This window comes from Pelophylax lessonae (genome assembly GCF_965119305.1).
Source record: "Pelophylax lessonae genome assembly, chromosome: 6".
Lineage (NCBI taxonomy): Eukaryota > Metazoa > Chordata > Amphibia > Anura > Ranidae > Pelophylax > Pelophylax lessonae.
In genome coordinates, this window is record NC_138773.1 from 157,213,306 (window position 1) to 157,233,397 (window position 20,092).

General features: G+C 44.9%; 1 protein-coding gene across 5 annotated transcripts in view; it reads left to right on the plus strand.

Annotated features, from left to right (window-relative positions):
• Nucleotides 1-20,092, plus strand: part of USP7 (ubiquitin specific peptidase 7) — a 666,343-nt gene that overhangs the window by 326,401 nt on the left and 319,850 nt on the right. For all 5 annotated transcript variants that reach the window (XM_082260831.1, XM_082260832.1, XM_082260833.1 and 2 more), the window contains one exon: nt 11,646-11,790. In XM_082260831.1, coding sequence (XP_082116957.1) covers nt 11,646-11,790 — 145 coding nt within the window. The remainder of the gene's footprint in view (nt 1-11,645; nt 11,791-20,092) is intronic.

The following is a 20,092-nucleotide window of genomic DNA, read 5'->3' on the forward strand; positions in this document are numbered from 1 at the left end:
ATTTAGCCACTATTGTGGCTGGCCTTGCTGCTCAGGTGCAGATGCTGGTGGCTGCTCAATCTACTAAAAGACCCAGAGTTGCTCTTTCCTCTGATTCTGAGGGTGAAGGTGATGGGGCTGTTATGGCGGGGGCCTCCTTGTCGGGGTCCCGCTCCTCCCTGGATCTAGTGGGGTCCGAGGTGGAGGCTGAAGTTGAAGGGGTTGATAATTCTCCCCCTGGCTCGCCTGAAGAGCTTGCAATCATGGATGAATTGATTGCTTCCATAAAGCAAATGCTGCGTTTGCAGGATGGTGTGTCCCCCCGCTGCCTTGGCGGCTTATGGGACGCAGAGAAAACGCAGGACTCCGCAGGTTTTCCCCTGAAATGATGATTTTCAGCGCGCTGTTAAGGAACAATGGCGCCATCTGCGCAAACCTTTTGCTGTACCAAATAGGTTCAAGCTGCGTTATCCTTTCTCGCCTTCCACTGATGAAAGGTGGTGTGTGCCTCCCCCAGTGGATCACGCAATTGCGGTTTTAAACAAATCCACTGCGATTCCTGCAGAGGATTCCCCTGTGTTCCGTGATGCCACGGATAGGAGATTGGAGTCTCTTGCCCGTCATACTTATTCTGTTACGGGTTCTATGCTTAAGGCTCTGTTTGCTTCTCTCATGGCGGCCCAGGGGATCGCAAGTTGGACGCAGATGCTTAGGCGCGTCCTAGTGGCCGATTCGGCCTCGCCGGCGACCCTGGATATGGTGGATCAAATCCACCAGGGTGTCATGTATCTGTGTGATGCGGACTTGGACCTAGTTCCGTTGGCTGCACGTGTGCACAGCGTGGCGGTGTTGTCTCGCCGCCTGGTTTGGTTGAAATGTTGGTCTGTGGACCAGTCTTCACGTAAGACCTTAGCCAATCTGCCTTATGATGGGTCTCGCCTTTTTGGGGAGTCCTTGGATGTGTTGATTAAGGGGATCACCGGAGGTAAGAGCACTCTCTTGCCCCATTTCCCCAAGGCTAAGGGGGCTTCTGGGAAGAAGCATGCTAATTTTCGGCCCCCTTAGGGGTCCTTTCGTGCCTTTCGGTCGCACTACAAGGGCGAACCGTTCAAAGGTCAAGGCTCTCAGAAGAAGCCCTGGTCTGGTAAACAGAAGTCCGGTCAATCCGGATCCGCAGCCCATAACAGTGCGGCCTGAAGGGGCGCCCTCACCCAGTTTTGGGGTGGGGGGATGCTTGCTCGGTTTTCTTCAGCCCTGGTTGGCCCGTGTGCGGGACAGATGGGTTCAGGAGATCGTTCGATCTGGTTACAAGATCGAGTTTCTCTCTCGGCCGGAGAGCAGATTTTTTCCCTCAAATCTTCAACTGTCTCCAGAGCGTTTACGGGACCTGCGCCTGGTGGTGCGGGACCTGAGGGCTCAGGGAGTGGTAGTTCCGGTGCCTCATCGGGACAGATTTCGGGGGTTTTATTCCAATCTGTTCACCGTGCCCAGAAAGGAGGGCAAGGTTCGTCCAATTCTGGACTTGAAGGCTCTGAACCGCTCTGTGCGGGTTCGCAAGTTCCGCATGGAATCCCTGCGATCGGTGGTGGCTGCCCTGGTACCGGGGGAATTCATGGCCTCCATCGATTTGAAGGATGCGTATCTTCACATCCCCATTTTCGAGGGTCACCAGAGGTACCTTCGATTTGCCATTGCGGAGGATCACTACCAGTTCGTGGCGTTGCCTTTTGGTCTCGCCTCGGCTCCGCGGGTCTTCACCAAGGTGCTTGCACCGGTTCTGGCATTGTTGAGGGCCCAGGGTATTTCTGTCCTGGGGTATCTGGACGACATTCTGGTTCGGTCTGCGACCAGCCAGGGTCTGGAGAAGGACCTGTCTGTCACGATGCAAACTCTGCAGGAGTTTGGTTGGACGATAAATTTTCCAAAGTCGACGCTGAGTCCGTGTGTTCGTCTTCCCTACCTGGGAATGATTCTGGACTCGGTGCAGGCGAAGGTCTTCCTGCCGGAAGACAAACTCAGAACTCTTCAGGAGGAAGTCAGGTCCCTCAGGGACGTTCCGCACTAGTCTCTGCAGACGTGCATGAGATGTCTGGGATTGATGGTCTCGGCCTTCGAGGCGATTCCCTTCGCCCAGTTTCACACGCGGGGTCTCCAAGCGGAGATCCTGTCCATGTGGGACGGGCGACCTCAATCTCTGGATCTTCAAATCTCGTTGAGTCATCGCACCAGAAGAGACCTTCTGTGGTGGCTCCAGTCCCCGATGGTGTCCGGGGGCAAGTCGTTTCGTCCTATCTCGTGGACGGTAATCACCACGGATGCCAGCCTGTCGGGCTGGGGTGGTGTTCTGGGCGTTCTGTCCGCCCAGGGGACTTGGTCGGAGGGGGAGTCCTCCCTTCCGATCAACATTCTGGAATTGCGTGCGATAAATCTCTGTCTTCATCGCTGGACGGACCGGCTGCAGGGCTGCCCGGTTCGGGTGCAGACGGACAATGCCACGGCGGTGGCCTACATCAACCACCAAGGGGGCACCAGGAGTGCCCGAGCGGCTCGAGAAGTGGCCGACATTCTGTCTTGGGCCGAGGCTCGTGTCCCGGCGATAACGGCGGTTCACATTCCGGGGGTGGAGAACTGGCAGGCGGACTATCTGAGTCGCCAGACCCTGGATCAGGGGGAATGGTCTCTCCACCCGGCTGTCTTCCAGATGTTGTGCGCGAAGTGGGGTCCTCCAGATGTGGACCTGTTCGCGTCTCGTCTCAACAACAAGGTGAGAAGGTTCGTGGCAAGGACGCGCGACCCTCGGGCAGACGTGTTGGACGCGTTAGTGGCCCCGTGGCATCAGTACAGGCTGATGTACGCGTTTCCACCGATTCAGTTGCTGTCCAGGTTCCTTCGCAGGTTACACTCGGAACGCAGCACAGTGATTCTTGTGGCACCGGACTGGCCTCGCCGGTCCTGGTACGCAGACCTCGTGAATCTGGCGGTCGACGCCCCGTGGCGTCTGCCTCTTCGAGACGATCTCCTGTCTCAAGGACCAATATACCATCCTGTTTTACAGTCGCTGGCTTTGACGGCCTGGCTGTTGAGACCGAGGTCCTGAGGGAGAAGGGTCTCTCCCCAGAGGTCGTTCATACCTTGATCAACGCGAGGAAGTCTTCCTCGGGGAAGGTTTATTACCGTACTTGGAAGGCCTATTTTGCTTGGTGTGAGTCCAGGGGATTTTCTCCCCGCACGTACTCGGTTTCCCGAGTGCTGTCCTTCCTTCAAACGGGTGTCGATCAGCGTTTGGCGCTGGCTACGATAAAGGGTCAGGTGTCTGCGCTGGCCGTTCTGTTTCAACGTCCCGTGGCTTCCAACTCCTTGGTTGGCACTTTTGTTCAGGGTGTGTGGCATCTGGTTCCTCCTAGGAGGGATCCTCTGCCCCCTTGGGACTTGAATCTCGTTCTATCTGTGTTGCAACGTGCTCCTTTTGTACAGATCAGGGAGATCTCGTTGTCTATGTTGTCCAAAAAGGTCGCCTTTTTGGTTGCGATCACTTCGGCTCGCAGAGTGTCGGAGCTGGCAGCTTTGTCCTGCAAGTCTCCGTATCTGGTTGTTCATTTGGATAAGGTGGTCTTGCGACCTAATCCTTCTTTTCTTCCGAAACGAGTTTCGGAATTCCATCTTAATGAGGATATTGTCTTGCCTTCACTGTGCGCGAAGCCTAAACATCCAAAGGAGGTGAGATTACATTCTTTGGATGTTGTTCGGGCGATAAGGGTTTATCTTAAATCGACTGAGTCTTTTCGAAAGACGGATTCCTTGTTTGTTCTTCCAGAGGGTCCTCGGAAGGGCATGGCGGCGTCCGCCTCTACCATCGCCAAATGAATCAGGCAGACCATTGAACAGGCCTATGCTTTGCAGGGGAAGGTTCCCCCTGTGCCTGTGAAGGCGCACTCTACTAGATCTCTGAGTACGTCTTGGGCCTGTCGTCATGGGGCTTCTGTAGCCCAGGTGTGTAAGGCGGCGACTTGGTCGACCGTGCACACTTTCACAAAATTCTACAAAGTAGATGTTCAGGCATCGGCGGATGCTTCCTTTGGCCGCAAGGTTCTTAGTGCGGCGATTCCCTAGGGTCCCTTGTGGGGACCACTGGCTGTTGGGATAAGTTTTTTATCCCCTGGTTATTTGTCTTTTCCTGGGTTGTTGCTCCTGTTGAGCACCTGTTTTTTTTCCTGTTGCCCAGCTGGGTTCCTTCCTTTGGTAAGGTTCCTTTCTTTGATGCGGAGACTGCGTTGCCTTTCGGCGCGGATGCGTTTCCCACCCCTCATGTTTGCACTGCTTTGGGACGTCCCCATATGTGACGAATATGAAGAGGCGGCGACTGTCGGAGGACGTAAGAGAAAACGGAGGACTCAGAGAAAGGAATTTTACAGGTAAGATTTTACAAAAATTCCGACAGTCGCCGCCCCCGCCCCTCTTTTGGGGTTTGGTTGTATACTCTACTGCTATTCCACTAAAACTGAGATATGGTTGCAGGAAGTAGGAGGGTATTGACTGAGGGGACCACCCCTTGAGGGTGGGATATGTTAAAAGCTTCGGAGCAAAGTCTAATACCCCCATATGTGACGAATATGAAGAGGCGGCGACTGTCGGAGGACTCAGAGAAAGGAATTTTACAGGTAAGATTTTACAAAAATTCCGTTTTTTGTTTTTTTTTTGTAATAGGAGAGTGAAGTTCTCCGATTTATGAATTGAAGTTCACTGCCATGAGACTAATATGGAAAGTGACTTCTATTGGTTGCTGAAACAAGTGTTTTGCTTGCTGACTGACAGATTTCTTTTAACCTAAATAATTCACCTACCTAAAATGGGATTGTTACATTAGTGTATAGGAAGCCCTGCCCCACTCTGTATCCTCATTTTTTTTCTTTTTTTGTGGGACAGGAATTAGTGTTTTCAGTTTATCACAGGTATGAGCCTTGAGACAGCAAATTTACCACAGGCATAATCCTACCAAAGCTCTACAGTTCAGGACAGATGAGACTTGCTACTATAGTTTGTGGGATGAGGTTCTACCTTAAGCTGCTGTCTACGCATTGAAGTCAAATGGCCACCACTTGTACAGCTTTTATTTGGGTCTGCCATTGAGAGTCCTTAGATTTTAAGGTACATGATATCTAGGCAAACACAAACCAATCTGATTTGTATTGCTAAATGAAGCAGTTATCCAGAATCTTCCGCTGGCCACCTAGTGGTGGTTTGTCAAGTGACCCCAGCCCATACTCCCCAAATGGTTCAAGTTTTATGTGCTTGGTATCCTTTAAGAAGAAAGACAGTCAGTCTAAAATCCAGCTTGCTCTATAGTTACAGGGTTGTGTGAGTTGCCTTCCTCTTCATCAGGCACCTCTGTCCACTCAGGATTTTTGGGGCCTCCCTCACTGTGGATAAGAACTGCAGAGGCTGTGCACGTGCTGGAGCATTCTCCCCTACAGTGTCCATCTCTGACCTTTCCGGCTCTTTAGAAAAGGCAGGGCCTCAGGTTGCTGTGACAATCTGATTCAGTGTTCCTACAGTTTTTCTGAAGAGACTATCCTAAAAGCATCCCTATTTCCTGTTTGCACATCCTAATTTTAAGTGACTGTTCTGAACCTGTTCTGCAGTGTGTACGACCCAGCATTTGAAGGATTTGCCTTCTTTATTTGGCCTTGGGGCCTTTTAGAGCTCCTACAACTGCATAGGCCTTCCCACTACACCCCCTATTCAGGGTTTTCCTCTGTGTGAATATAGGTATCCTGGGCCCAAACTAAGCATGTTGGACCTCCCCTTGAGGGGTTGTTCGTTAAACAGATATGTTGCTGTAGATCCACCAGTAGCCCACCCTAACTCGCAAACTGCTAGCCCAATAGAAGGCATACTTACTTTTTTCAAGGATTCTTTGGACTCGACAGCTAGAATCCCTACTTATGTCCTGGTATGAACTGGCTGATTTGGTCCTCTATTTCTGTGTTGACAGTGACTGTAATCTGTCAAACAGTGACAGATTGGGTCAGATTCCTTAAATGGGAACCTATTTTCATTTGACAACACTGAAGAAATGACACTTTGCTACAATGTAAAGTAGTGAGTGTACAGCTTGTATAACAGTGTACATTTGCTGTCCCCTCTAAATAACTCAACACAGCCATTAATGTCTAAACCGCTGGCATCAAAAGTGAGTACACCTTTAACTGGACATTGCAAAATTGGGCCCAAAGTATTACTATTTTGTGTGGCCACTTTTACTTTCCAGCACTGCCTTAACCCTCTTGGGCATGGAGTTCACCAGAGTTTCACAGGTTGCCACTGGAGTCCTCTTCCACTCCTCCATGATGACATCACAGAGCTGGTGGATGTTTGAGACCTTGTGCTCCTCCGTCTTCCATTTGAGGATGCCCCACGGATTGCTCAATAGGGTTTAGTTCTGGAAACCTGCTTGGGCAGTCCATCACCTTTACCCTCAGGTTCTTTAGCAAGGCAGTGGTCATCTTGGAGTTATGTTTGGGTTCATTATCATGTTGGAATACTGCCCTGTGACCCAGTCTCAGAAGGTAGGGGATCATTCTTGACTTCAGTATGTCACAGTACACTCACTACTTTACATTGTAGCAAAGTGTCATTTCTTCAGTGTTGTCACACGAAAAGATATAGTAAAATATTTACAAAAATGTGAGGGGTGTACTCATTTTTGTGAGATACTGTATAAATGTATTAACAATTTGTGTAAAAAATGCAAGGGATCCCCCATGTCTATTGGTGAAATGTAGTAGTACTATAAAGGGTATTGAATAGGTGTAAATATCTAGCTTCTCATTTACCTTATCAGGTAGCAGTGTACTTTGATTAAAATTGAATGTTTCTTGGTAGGACAGCTTTTTCAATTTCTCACTCTGACAATGGAGGAATAGCTTGGATGGCAAATACTTTTTAAACCTTCTGTACTGCCATGATGACCCTTTTTAGTGTCTGTGAACACTGTGGTCAGTGCTTTCTTTCTTTTATTATCCAATTATATGTGCAAGATGCTGGCGAATGGAAGTGAAACCTGATGACTTTGGATGCATAAAGTGGGGAGTATCCCACAAGATTGAGTTCACCCAATTGAGAGGTGTACAATGAATTTTAAAGACGGTGCTCCATAAGATCATCTTAAAAGTCCATAATCCTCTATTGATAGTGGTATAATAAAAAAAACAGCGGTAACCAAAACTATTTAGGGACAAGATCTCACCTTTCATCAGGGTTGTGGCTTCTAAATATACATTTTCTTAAATGGTCTGCTTTAGACTTTTTACAATATGGTCTAGAGCAGTGGTCCTCAACTCTGGTCCTCAGGGCCCACTAACAGGCCAGATTTTAAGTATTACCTAGATGAGATGCAGACTAGAGTACTGCAATCACTGAGCAGCAAATTATATCGCCTGGGATGTATTTCAGTTATCTTGCAAACCTGGCCTGTTAGTGGGCCCTGAGGACCAGGGTTGAGGACCACTGGTCTAGAGGACATCTTCAAGGAAACTTGGTAAAACTAAACTATCCTTATTCTCCAAAAATGTTTTACACGCATCCACTACTTAATAGACTTGTAATCTTTTTATTTATTTATTTTTATTTTTTTATATAAAGTAGTTATTGTATTTTTTAGACTCCTTGTACATCCTCCTTGTCCTCCCGAACCTCATTATTCCCCTCAATTCTTTTTGTTTGTAACAAGCAATGCACATCTCATGACTAAGCAAGATAGAGTGGCTACATTCCTACCTACAGCGGGACCATGGAAAATACGTTTAGCCATCCTGTAAGGCCCCATTCACACTAGCGCGACTTGTCAGGCGACTTGTTCGCCTGACAAGTCGCGGTGGGTCGCTCGCCATTGAATAGTACAGGACCCGTTGTAATAGGAGCGACACGAGTTGCTCCGACTTAGAAAAAGGGTCCTGTACTACTTTGGGGCGACCTTGAGGCGACTTGCATTGACTTCAATTATATGAAGTCCCTGCAAGTCACGCTGAGGTCGGGGTGCACGCTGTGCGCCGCGACTTCACAGGTCGCCCCACCAAGTCGTGTCGCCGCAGTCTGAACGGGGTCTTACAGTCAGATTACTGCAGCAAAAAATAAAAATGGAAGTGGCTGGGAGCAAAAGAGTGTTTTGTTTTGAGTTAATAAGGATTGTATACTTGACTCAAAGTGCAGCACTGTAACCCTAATAAGGTGCGAAAGTGGCATGAATACATAAATGCAGTAATCAAAGCATAATGCAAAACCGCAATCCTAAAGTGCTTAAGTGCTCAGTGTGTTGATAAACGTAAAATGCAGTGCACAAACGTGTAAATAAACAAGTACGGACCAAAAAAAAAAAAATCATAGTGCTACCTCAGAAAAGTAAAAGTACTGTAAATGAATGGCCCTATATGCAGAAAAAACACCTCCACTCTGTCACCAGAAGTGCAACAATCCTCCACCTTTATACACTTTCTAGACAGCCAATACACATTGGCAGTTATAATAGCTTATCCTGTATATCCATGGAATCCAGCTCTGTAATCCAGCCTCAATTTACCAGAGCGCGGTCCTGTACAAGAAAGCTCACTACACGGAGTCTAGAGAAAACGCGTTTTATTCGTGTATCTCGTCATATATTTTCATGTACACCTGGCAATGCTGAGTGGGTTCTTTCCCATATTGAGAGGAGTCTGTCCATTCCAGAGTTCCAGTAGTTTGAGGAAAAGGTCATCTTCAAATTGATTGATACAGGCTTAAGAATAAGCTGCCTCTGGTAAGTGTATTACCATAGGGCGTGCACAGCGGTGAGGTGGAGGCTTTCTACATGTCGTATGCACGATTGTGGATGATCTAATTATCCTCTTAACACTTGTATCCCAATTTTCTTTTGGACTGTGTGCATGAAGAATTTCTATCGTTAACAGCAATTCTTGTACCAAGGAATTTATCCGATTTTTATCTCATCACACGTGTGTTATGTCATTTATTTTAATCAGTGTATCTTTATGATATACCAGTGCTGCTAGTGTATTCTTTGGTTTTATGTACAAGTGGTATGATTACCTTTTGAATACACCTTTGTGATTATTAGTTTTGTATTTATAGCAGCAGCTTTACTCCCTCTTAGACCCGGTCCACACTAGCGCGACTTGTCAGCCTGACGGTCGCGCTCCCTCGCAGTCCATTGACTGCTACAGGACCCGTTCTAATAGGAGCGACACAAGTCGCTCCGACTTAGAAAAAGGGTCCTGTACCACTTCGGGGCGACCTCGGAGTGAATCTTACTCTTAGAGTTCCCTCAAGAGGGATTACTATTGGATATATTGAGCGCTGGGTGAGTGGGTTACACCTAGAGCCTACTCCTAATTTTTATACTTCTAATACTGCTTGCTACTAAACTGATTACCTAGAGCAGAGAGGGGGGGGGGGGGGGTGGTTATAAACCAGCTGAGGACGGCCCACGGGCATAGCCAGGTGTTTTTTGTTTTGCCTTGTCCTACTCCTGGAAGAGGCAAAATAACCCACTAGTTATGATTTATGGAGCGCTGTGTCCGTCAAACAAAAGAGAAATGGATTTTACGGTAAGTACAAAAATCCCATATGTTTTTTTTTTTTTTTGCAGGCTAGCTAGTAAGAATGCGGAGTAACTTTTTTGTGATGTGCATTGCCCTTGTGCACCTTACTGCAAAGGCTAGTTATAAATTGGGGTGGTTATCTTTTTGTATGTCGTATAACAAAGGCCTGGTTCACTGTAGTGCAATTTCAGATGCAACTTGATGCACCGAATCACATGATAATTCAAACTACATGTTTTCAGTTGCATTCGTTCACTATTAATGCTACTCAGCACAGAGTGATTTTTGGAAAGGATTCTTGTACTACTTTGTGATTCCAGTGCAGCTTTGGCCCATAAAATATGCTGAACTTATCTAGATAGCACTGCATCAACACACTGAAAATCCGATCAAAATCTCATTGCAGCACTGTGAAACTAGCCTAAAAGTACTCATTTAAAAAGGTCAATGTAATAGCCAGCAACTAAATTTAGGAGCAAGTCAGTATGCTTTACAAAATAGTAACTTTTAATTGGGAAATTCTTATTTAAAAGTGATTGTCCATCCTAAAGTATGGAAATGCCCTGATATAATAGTTTAAAGAAACTTCATTAACATTGTGAGCGGTTTGATTTAACAATTAGGTTTGTCGTCAAAATTGAGCCAGACAACCACCTAAAATGTTGCAGGTCTGCTTAACAGTTGCTGAAATAATTTAACAATAGAATGGCCATTGGGACTTGCATCTGTCTCATTCTTTCACTCCTCTAAAAAAGAAAAAAAAAAAGTAATCCACATTTCAGAGGGCGATCGATAGAGCAGCTCTGCCTGGCATTCAGCGGGGCCTCCCCTCACGTTTTTTTTTTTTTAAAATTGGGCCTTGAGGTATTTTTAATGTGAATACTGCTTTTTCAGCTTGGCTTTGTCGCAGCATGTGTATTCCAAGACCTTGAGCAGCTGCGTATTATCCTTTAGGTGGGCAATCAGAATTGGTAAAACCATAGCTCAACTGCCTGTTTTTACTGCTACCCATGCAAATAAGGTGTTGGTTATTAGATCTACAGGTTTGGTTTACTTTTTCCACCAATGAACTTGAATGTTTAAAGCTGAAGTCTAGACAACTAGTAATCTCTAGAAGAAGAAAAAAAAATCTGCAGCTGCTTACTCATCTTTTTATATTGTGCCCAAAATAGTGGCAGTGGAATCGAACTAGAACTAATGATTCTGATTTGATGACAATCACATTGTCATACACAGGCCACAACATATCTGTTATTGTAATTTAAGTAGCAATGTATATAGTGTGTTGTCAATAATTTTGATCTGCATCAATGTTTTCATAGACTAATCTCATTGTCTGCTTGCTAATCTAAATTCTTCTCCTCAGTCCCCCAACTTGCCCAGGGCTTTATCTCTTCCCATGCTCCTACTTGGGCTGTGAAGTAGTGGTGGAGGCATTGGTCATAGGATATGTCTATTTTATCTGCTGGCTGGCATTGTTTCTCCAAATAAAGGGCAGTAACAGCTGCATTTTTAGGCTTCTTGTCATCCAAACTACTGTCACTGGGGAAGTGCAAAAAAAAATAATGGAAAAACTAGTTCTTTGCTATGCAATTGTGTCTGTGATGCGACCTAGTGAAGTGAGGCTTGCCCCTTCTTTACTGCCACTTTTAACATTTTTTGAGGCACCATGGGAATGGAAAATGTTATGAATTATTAGTTTCACTTGTGAACTATTTTCTTTTTTTTTTTTTTTAAACATCTTCGTTTAAACAATGTTCCTGAGGTTAACTTTGCAGCTGTGACTTCAACAATGATCAGAACACCTAAAATGTTCAGAAAAAGTTTGCTAGAACTGTTCCCATTTATTTAGTGAAGCAATTGTTTTTGTAGTAATCAATAGAGCCATACCGTTTCACTGCTTAATTTGGAAGATGATTGTATTACCTAAATAGGTGTCATGATCTGCTGTTGTAATTTATTTGCTACTGCTACAGCATGGTTTCTGAGCTCCTCTCCATTACTTAGATCATGGTTTATCGTTTAAAATGCTTTTACCTTTTTTTTTTTTTCTGTTTTCTTTCTTCCCTCCAGTGGTGTAAATTTGATGACGATGTAGTTTCAAGATGTACAAAAGAAGAGGCTATTGAGCATAATTATGGAGGCCATGATGATGACTTGTCTGTACGGCACTGTACAAATGCGTACATGCTGGTTTACATCAGGGAATCCAAGCTTAGTAAGTATTCTGTTTAAAGCCTAGAAAGGGCATGCATATACAATATTATTTAAGCATGCCATCATACACTTCTTCTGTTTTTTTTGCCATCAGCGAGTGCAAAGTATGTCATAGTTTTGTTTACATCTTTTACCAGTGATGGCGAACCTTGGCACCCCAGATGTTTTGGAACTACTTTTCCCATGATACTCATGCACTCTACGTGAGAATCATGGGAAATGTAGTTAAAAAAAAATCTGGAGTGCCACTACTCACCATTACTGTCCTATACTATTGCTTACTACTACAAAATCTTAACTAGAAGTTGACAGGATTGCCAGTAGTCTGCAATAAATGAAAGCATCCTCGTAGATTAGTGTAATTGGCCAAAATAAAAAAAATTACACATGATGCAGTCTTACAGTAGCATTAACACAGTAGCATTTATTACCTGGTGATCAGGCCAGCAAGTCTGTTTTTCAACTTTAACAGACCAAACTGTCCAGCAAACTTGGCAGTTAGAGGGTCGATTCAAACCATTTAAAGCAAAATTTAAAAAAAAAAAAAAAACACATAACGGAACTTTTTATGGGAGACGTTTAACATACTGTTCTTGACCATACATAAACATATTTAAAACTTTTTTTATTTCAAGTATGAAATACTTACAATTTAAAAACAGTAAATACAATATTTATGGTGTTTGAATGCATATGGTTTTTTCATGATCCTGCACATCACATAATTCTCTACTACATAGTTCCTAAACATCAGACGAAGTTAGGTCTGATAACTAAATACATGGAGTCAACTCTTATCAACCTGGTTGATAGAGGAGCTTCTCAACACATTTCCCATTCCAAATGACTTGCTTCATCAAGAGCAGTGTATAATAGAATATATCTGTGCATGTATAGAAGTGTGTGTAGCTAGAGAGCGATATAGATGTGTGTGTGTGTGTGTGTGTGTGTGTGTATATATATATATATATATATATATATGGGCTGCGCGATGTTGGAAAAAAGTATATTGCGATATTGAGAGAGCCGTCAATCCAGGCTAAAGTCAACCATTACCGGCTGGGACAGCCAGGGTTAATGTTACTGTAGGGATGGGATGAGTATTGCAGCAGCCTTCTTCTGATTGTGTTATACTGCACTGGGACAGCCAGGGTTAATGTTACTGTAGGAATGCTGGGATGGAAATCATGGACATGGAGTATTGCAATGAGGGCAGCAGCACAGCCGCCTTCTTATTATAATTGCAGTCAGATACAGCCAGGGCTGGCCAGGGTTAATAATGGTATATATTTATCAGGCAGCACTATTGACACACAGTGACAGTCAGTGTACTGTGGATGACAATCTGGCTTAGGCACAGTCACTCTGTCGGGACTCACAGTGGTGGTAGGAGAGGAGCTGATAGAAGAGCTCAGCCTGACTCGACAATCATCTGTCCAGACTTCAGCCCAGACGTTAAGTGGAGTCTGCCGCCCTGCAGCTAGTTCTCTTGACCGGCGGCACAGCGAACCAATCGCGCCATGAGTAGCGGCACAGAGCGAACCAATGCAGGCACGCGTGATTGGTTAGCTGTGCAGCTACTCACGGCGCGCTGCTCACCGCTGGCGCTGAACTGTGAGTCCGAGTCCCGACCAACTTCCCCCTGCTGCTGGCGCTAAACTGTGAGAACTGTGAGTCCTCCCCCCGCCGACTTCTCCCTGCCTAATTAATATCGCATCCTCGGCGATGCGAATATCGCCCACCCCTGCTGCACGATCAGTTCAGCCCTAATATATATATATATTTCTCTATATATCTCTATATCTATAGATAGATAATATATCTCTCATATATACACACAGTGGGTACGGAAAGTATTCAGACCCCCTTAAATTTTTCACTCTTTGTTATATTGCAGCCATTTGCTAAAATCATTTAAGTTCATTCTTCTTCCTCATGAATGTACACATAGCACCCCATACTGACAGAAAAACACAGAATTGTTGACATTGTTGCAGATTTATTAAAAAAGAAAAACTGAAATATCACATGGTCCTAAGTATTCAGACCCTTTGCTCAGTATTTAGTAGAAGCCCCCTTTTGATCTAATACAGCCAGGAGTCTTTTTGGGAAAGATGCAACAAGTCTTTAACACCTGGATTTGGGGATCCTCTGCCATTCCTCCTTGCAGATCCTCCCCAGTTCTGTCAAGTTGGATGGTAAACGTTGGTGGACAGCCATTTTTAGGTCTCTCCAGAGATATATGGGGAGCTGTGTGTACATTCATGAGGAAGAAGAATGAACTTAAATGATTTTAGCAAATGGCTGCATGTCTGAATACTTTCCGTACCCACTGTATCTCTCTATCTATCTATCTATATATATATATATATATATATATATAGTTACATAGTTCTAGTTAGTGAGGTTGAAAAAAGACATCAGTCCATCCAGTTCAACCTATGATGTGTGTGTGTGTTTGCTATATCTCTCTATCTATATCTATGCAAATTGAGCGAGCAGAGGAAAAATTTAAGACAAATATTTGTGACTACCCTTTTGCCTTTTAAATCAGCATCAATTCTTCTAGGCACACTTGCACACCGTTTTTTAGGGGAACTCGGAAGGTAGATTCTAAACATTGTGGAGAACTAGTCACAGATATTCTGTGGATGTAGGCTGCCTCAAATCATTCTGCTTTTTCATGTAAACCCAGACAGACTTGATGTTGAGATTGGGGCTCTGTGGGGGCCATACCATAACTTTTTCGGGACTCCTTGTTCTTTATGCTTCAGATAATTCTTAATAACATTGGTTGTGTGTTTTGGGATCTTGTCCTGCTGCAGAATCTATTTGAAGCCAATCACATGTCTTCCGGATTATATACTTGGATGGATAAGTATCTGTCTTTATTCCTCAGCATTGAGGGCACCATTGATCCTGGTCAAATCCCCATTTGCAAAAATGCAGCCCCAAACTTACAAAGACCCTCCACCATGCGGTACTGTGTGCGTGTGTGTGTGTCAACTGTACATGCTATTATTGCCAATTCCATAATCAAGAAAACTTGCACAAAAAAAAAAAAAAAACTCCTAGTCTGCCATCAAAATGTACCTACCTTGTACATGTCTCCAGTGGCCTGTAAATGTTGAATGCATTATTGAATATGGGCTCCAAAATAGCCAATAACTCATCTCCTTTATATACCACTCTAAATCTACCACCTAATCCCCCTCCTTGCCTAGTGTCCTCAGCACCACAAAGATGCAAAGCACCGTAATGACACATGAACAATATCCTCAAAAACAATCTCTGAATTGCGGCGTGGCATGGATGTTATCAGCCTGTGGCACTGATGAGGTGTTATGGGAGCCCAGGTTGCTTTGATAGCAGCCCTTCGATTGTCTGCATCGTTGGGTCTGGTGTCTTCCTCTTGACAATATACCCCACATTTTCTCTATGGGGTTTAGGTCAGGCGAGTTTGCTGGCTAATCAAACACAGTGATACCATGATCATTAAACCAGGTATTGGTACTTTTGGCAGTGTGGGCAGGTGCCAAGTCCTTCTGGGAAATGAAATCAGCATCTCCATAAAGCTGGTCAGCAGAGGGAAGCCTAAAATGTTCTAATTTTCAGGTAGAGGGCTGCGCTGACTTTGGACTTCATAAAACACAGTGGACCAACACCAGCAGATGATGTGGCTGCCCAAATCATCACGGAGTGTGGAAAATTTTGCATTTCATTTTGAAAGGAAGGACCCAGAGTCTGGAGAAAGAGTGGATAGGCACTGAATCAAAGTTGTATGAGGTCCTATGTGAAGTTTCCACAGTCAATGATGAGTCTAACAGCCCATGCAATCGATGCAAAGAAACCAAAACAAGTTCAGAAATGTAACTTATGTTGACTAAACTATGTTGACACGTTCAATACTTTTGTTACCCGCTGTGTGTAGAGCAATAGATATATATTAGTGTGTGTATATGTATGTGTGTATATATGTATGTGTGTGTATATATGTATGTGTGTGTTTATATATGTATGTGTGTGTATATATGTATGTGTGTGTGTATATGTATGTGTGTGTGTGTATGTGTGTATATATATATATATATATATATGCCATCAAAACACATAGATCCAAAGCACAGTTTCTTTAGCATACTGGAACAAACAGAAGAACCTCTATGTGGAGCACTGGGCAATGTGAGTATGTCCAGCCCAAACATAGTACATGTGCTCACACTTGCTGGCTGTTATAATTGGGTTGTATTTGTAGTTCCACAGAATGGAAACAGTCACCGTGGATGATAAAGATAAAAGATTTATTTCAAGTCAAATAGAAATAAGTGTTCCAAAGAAGCTGTGAACGGCTTTAGGCAACATATAGCAAAAAAAAAAAAACAATTGTTCACGAACCATCAGCCTGAACAATGTACACCGTAGGACTACTCACATCAGAAACCCAAACACTGAATGGAAGTCAGGAAGTGATCTGCCCAGGAAGACCGACCTGTCTCCACAGTGGGATGATCTGTGTCTTCGTGGTGTGTCCCAATGAGCGGGAAATGGTGATAAAAAACAGAAAGGGGAGAGCAGCTGTACTTTCTAGGCTGTGTGTCCCGCTTGGCTCAATGCGATGTCTTGGAGGCCGCCGCGGTGGCCCCCCGAACCACACTGTGATCAGCAGGCAGGGAGGCCAGGATTGGGTCCGACTGGACAGCTGAAGCCATGCTCCCCGTATAGTGAAAAAGATCAAACGGGAATGATGGATCCAAAGCCTGGCCGTTCATTACAAAGCTGTCACCATGACTACACATTTCGGGCGTGGCCCTTCATCTGGTTATGTGCTGTGGACAGCCAGTAAGAAAATATAGACAATTGTTAAGAGAATAAGGGTTCTCTTAAAGGTAAATCACTTCCTTCATCCATGTTAAAATTACATTGTGAAGAGCTTTAAACATGAATTAAAAATACATTACTCAATTAAAAGGGGGACTCTCAGGGGAGAAAAAAAAAACTAGGCAAACGAAACTCGCATGATGTACACATCTAGCTCCTCATTTAACCCATTGGGAGTCAAACTTGAGAACTTGTAATCCACAAGGTTTCCCTTTTGCATAACAGGGAACACCTTTTGTTAGCCATCAAAGACCACTCGGGTATATGCTCGATGGCACAAACAGATCTTTAATGTTCTTGTGGTGAATTTTAAAATGTCTTTGAACGCTGTGCTTGTCGCAACCACTAGTAATGAGGCGACAATGGTCCCCTATTCGTTTCCGAAGGGTTTGTTTGGTACGTCCCACATAAGACAAGTTACAGAGGCATGTCCGCTTGTAAATTACATATTCAGTGGAGCAGGTTATAAAATATTTACTTTGAAAATTATTACCCGCCCCATCACTAACGGAAGATTGCCTATGTTTTATAAATTGGCATGTGTGAGGCAAGCTCTTTTTGCGCTAAAAAGTGCCTACTCCATCATTGAAATAGCAACATATGTCCATAGGTCTTTTATCAGACTTTAGTTTGATCCTACTGGGTGCAATGATATTTTTTATGGTACCTGCCTCCCCAAATGTGACCTCTGGCACAGATGAAAGAATTGGGCCTAGTTTGGGGTCCATTTTGAGAATAAGCCATTATTTCCTCATAATTCTCGAGATGCATCTATAGGCGCTATTGTAGTTGGGTATGAATCGAACACCACTCTGGGGGGGTACTTGACTTTTACTTGTGGAAGTTAAAGCTCCCTGAAACCTTTCAAAGGCCTCCTGGACCAAAGTACACGAATACCCTTTCTGATGGAACTCCTTCGACAATTCCATATCCTGCTGGTCATAATCCACCTTCCTTGTGAAGTTCCTGCATAATCTTTGAAACTGCCCTTTAGGAAGTTTAAGGAATAATTTATTGTTGTGGTATTATGCTATGGCGTTCTCTTTTTTTCCATGATTTTATAACTTCATTTCTTGGGAGTTCATCACATGTGTCTTCTACAATCAAGTTCACTCCTTCGTGATTTATCTCTGCAATTATTTGTTTGTCCGGTAAGCGCATCACCTATTAGTTTCTGGATTCCTAAAGTGTGGATTTCATTAGTCACATCAATTTGGAGATTATCCATTCTCACTAGGACTTTTTTGCACTGGGACTTAATTCATATTATTTTTGTTTTGTTTTTGGACATTGATTTGTTCACCTCATTCAGCGCGACTTACTTTATATATTACTTTTTAGGGTGTGGTCACACTTGAAGTTGCTGCTAATATTTGCCATTTACCTATAGCGCAGTTAATTCTCCTTTCTTTAAATATCTTTTATAACCTGCTCCACTGAATGCTCCTGCCAGGGCCCCCCAACCTGCCTGGATCAGACCTAAGGCCTGGTCTCCCAATTCTGGGTCCCTGTATGCCTCGTAGTGCCACCATTTTGTTGTAGCCTGTGTATTCCTATACACCACTGCCATGTTTGTGTAGTCCGACAGCCATTTGCTTGTGGGCGGCGATTTCGCCGGTGGTAGCCCCTCCTTATCCCCTGGTGCTGACTCCTTGATTATTTAGCTTCCTGATCACTGCACTTTGTAATGCAGATTCTCCTGGTGCTTGCAGGTGCCTGTCAGTGGGTGGTGAGTCTGGTGGGGTCCTCTCACTCCCTTCTGAGGATCGCTCTGTGCCTTGTGCTTGGCGACAGAGTGGTGCTGCCAGCTCAGTGGGGGTTGTCCCCAAGCAGTGTTACACTATTTTGTGGGGTCCCCCTGGTAACTCATGGAGTCTTTAGAGCACATTTCCCCACCTGATTCCCTCTCTGAGGCTTCGGGGCCCTCTGGGTCCCAACTATCCATCCACGCATGGACTTCAGTCCTTGAGTTCCTTGTGTCCCGGGTGGATGCCGCTTTCATCGACCGGCTGGAATAATAAAGTGTTCCCCCCGCCTTCATCTGTCTCATCAGATCCTTAATCTGATTTGACTGCTGCGGACGTGGGTCACCCCCTCTGGGTCTGTGACCAGGTGCCTGGAATACTGATAGTGAGGCAAATGCTTCCACGTCTGCGACCGTGCACAAAAATGCGCTGATGGATACACTGGTTGTATCTGTGCATGAGACCCTGAAGTTGGAGGACACAGCTAAAGCTGAGATAGAGGCGAAGGTACCCTTTGGCACTCACAAGCAATCCAGAGCGGCAAAGGTGTTTACTTTCCCTGCCTATTTGACAGAACTGTCGCTAAAGAGTGGAAACGACCAAAGCAACCCCGTGGGGTTCCTAAGCGGTTTACTAGGTGTTACCCCCTATGAGGAGTCCATTCTTAAGAAGTGGACTGTGCCACCGGTGGTGGACCCTCCAGTTTCCAGATTGATTAAGGCAACCATGATTCCAGTTGAAGAGTCCTTGGCCTTTGAGGACCCGGCTGACAGGAAGGCTGTGGCCCACACGATGACAGATAACAAGAGAAGGGCGCACTGACCTTGTGCATTACCACTAAAAAAAAAAAAGTTTATTAAAATCTAAATAGGCAGCATACATTATACTCCCAAACGTAAGATGTATACATACATGCATGTAGGGAATAGGAACCAGTCGCCTCTACTGCTGGATGGTGTGATTGTGTCCACAATACCCTGGCTTACGTGTTTCGAGGGATGGACCCTCTTCCTCAGACCCAATTTTGAGTGGCAATTTTGGCTCTCCCTCGAAGCGCGTAAGCCAGGTTATTGTGAACTCTATCCAGCAGTAGAGAAGTGTTCTGGAGGCGATTGGTTCCTATTTCCTACATGCATATATACATCTTACGTTTGTGAGTACAATGTATGCTACCTATTTGGATTATAATAAACTTTTTTAGTGGTCATGCACAAGATCGGTGCGCCCTTCTCTTGTTGACTTGCAGTGTTTTCGGATACCCTTGGTCCAGGGGGGGGGCAGCAGGACCGCCTTATCTGTGCTAAATAGACCATTCAGACCACTCCCCTTCCTGCATACCACTTGAGCGCAGGAGAGCTACTGTTTTTGCCTGCACTATGTACACCTTAATTGGTTCCACAATGAGGTCGGTATTTACCATTGCTCTGGTGTCGCAAACTCTGAGCGGGCTAAGCTCCTATGCCATGATCTGGAGGGAGAAATGCTCCTCGCTGCCTTTTTCTAAACTAGCGGACCAGCTGGCCCAGGGGCTGCAGTTTCTTTGTTTTATGGCAGGCGTCACTAAATGGCGGTCCGGTTCCGGCCCCAGTAACCTTTTTGCCAGGACCGCAGCCTCGCCAAGTAATTGCCGGTTTGTTCTGTCCCCGCCGCCAGCTCCCCTGCCTGCCTGCGCTGCCGCTA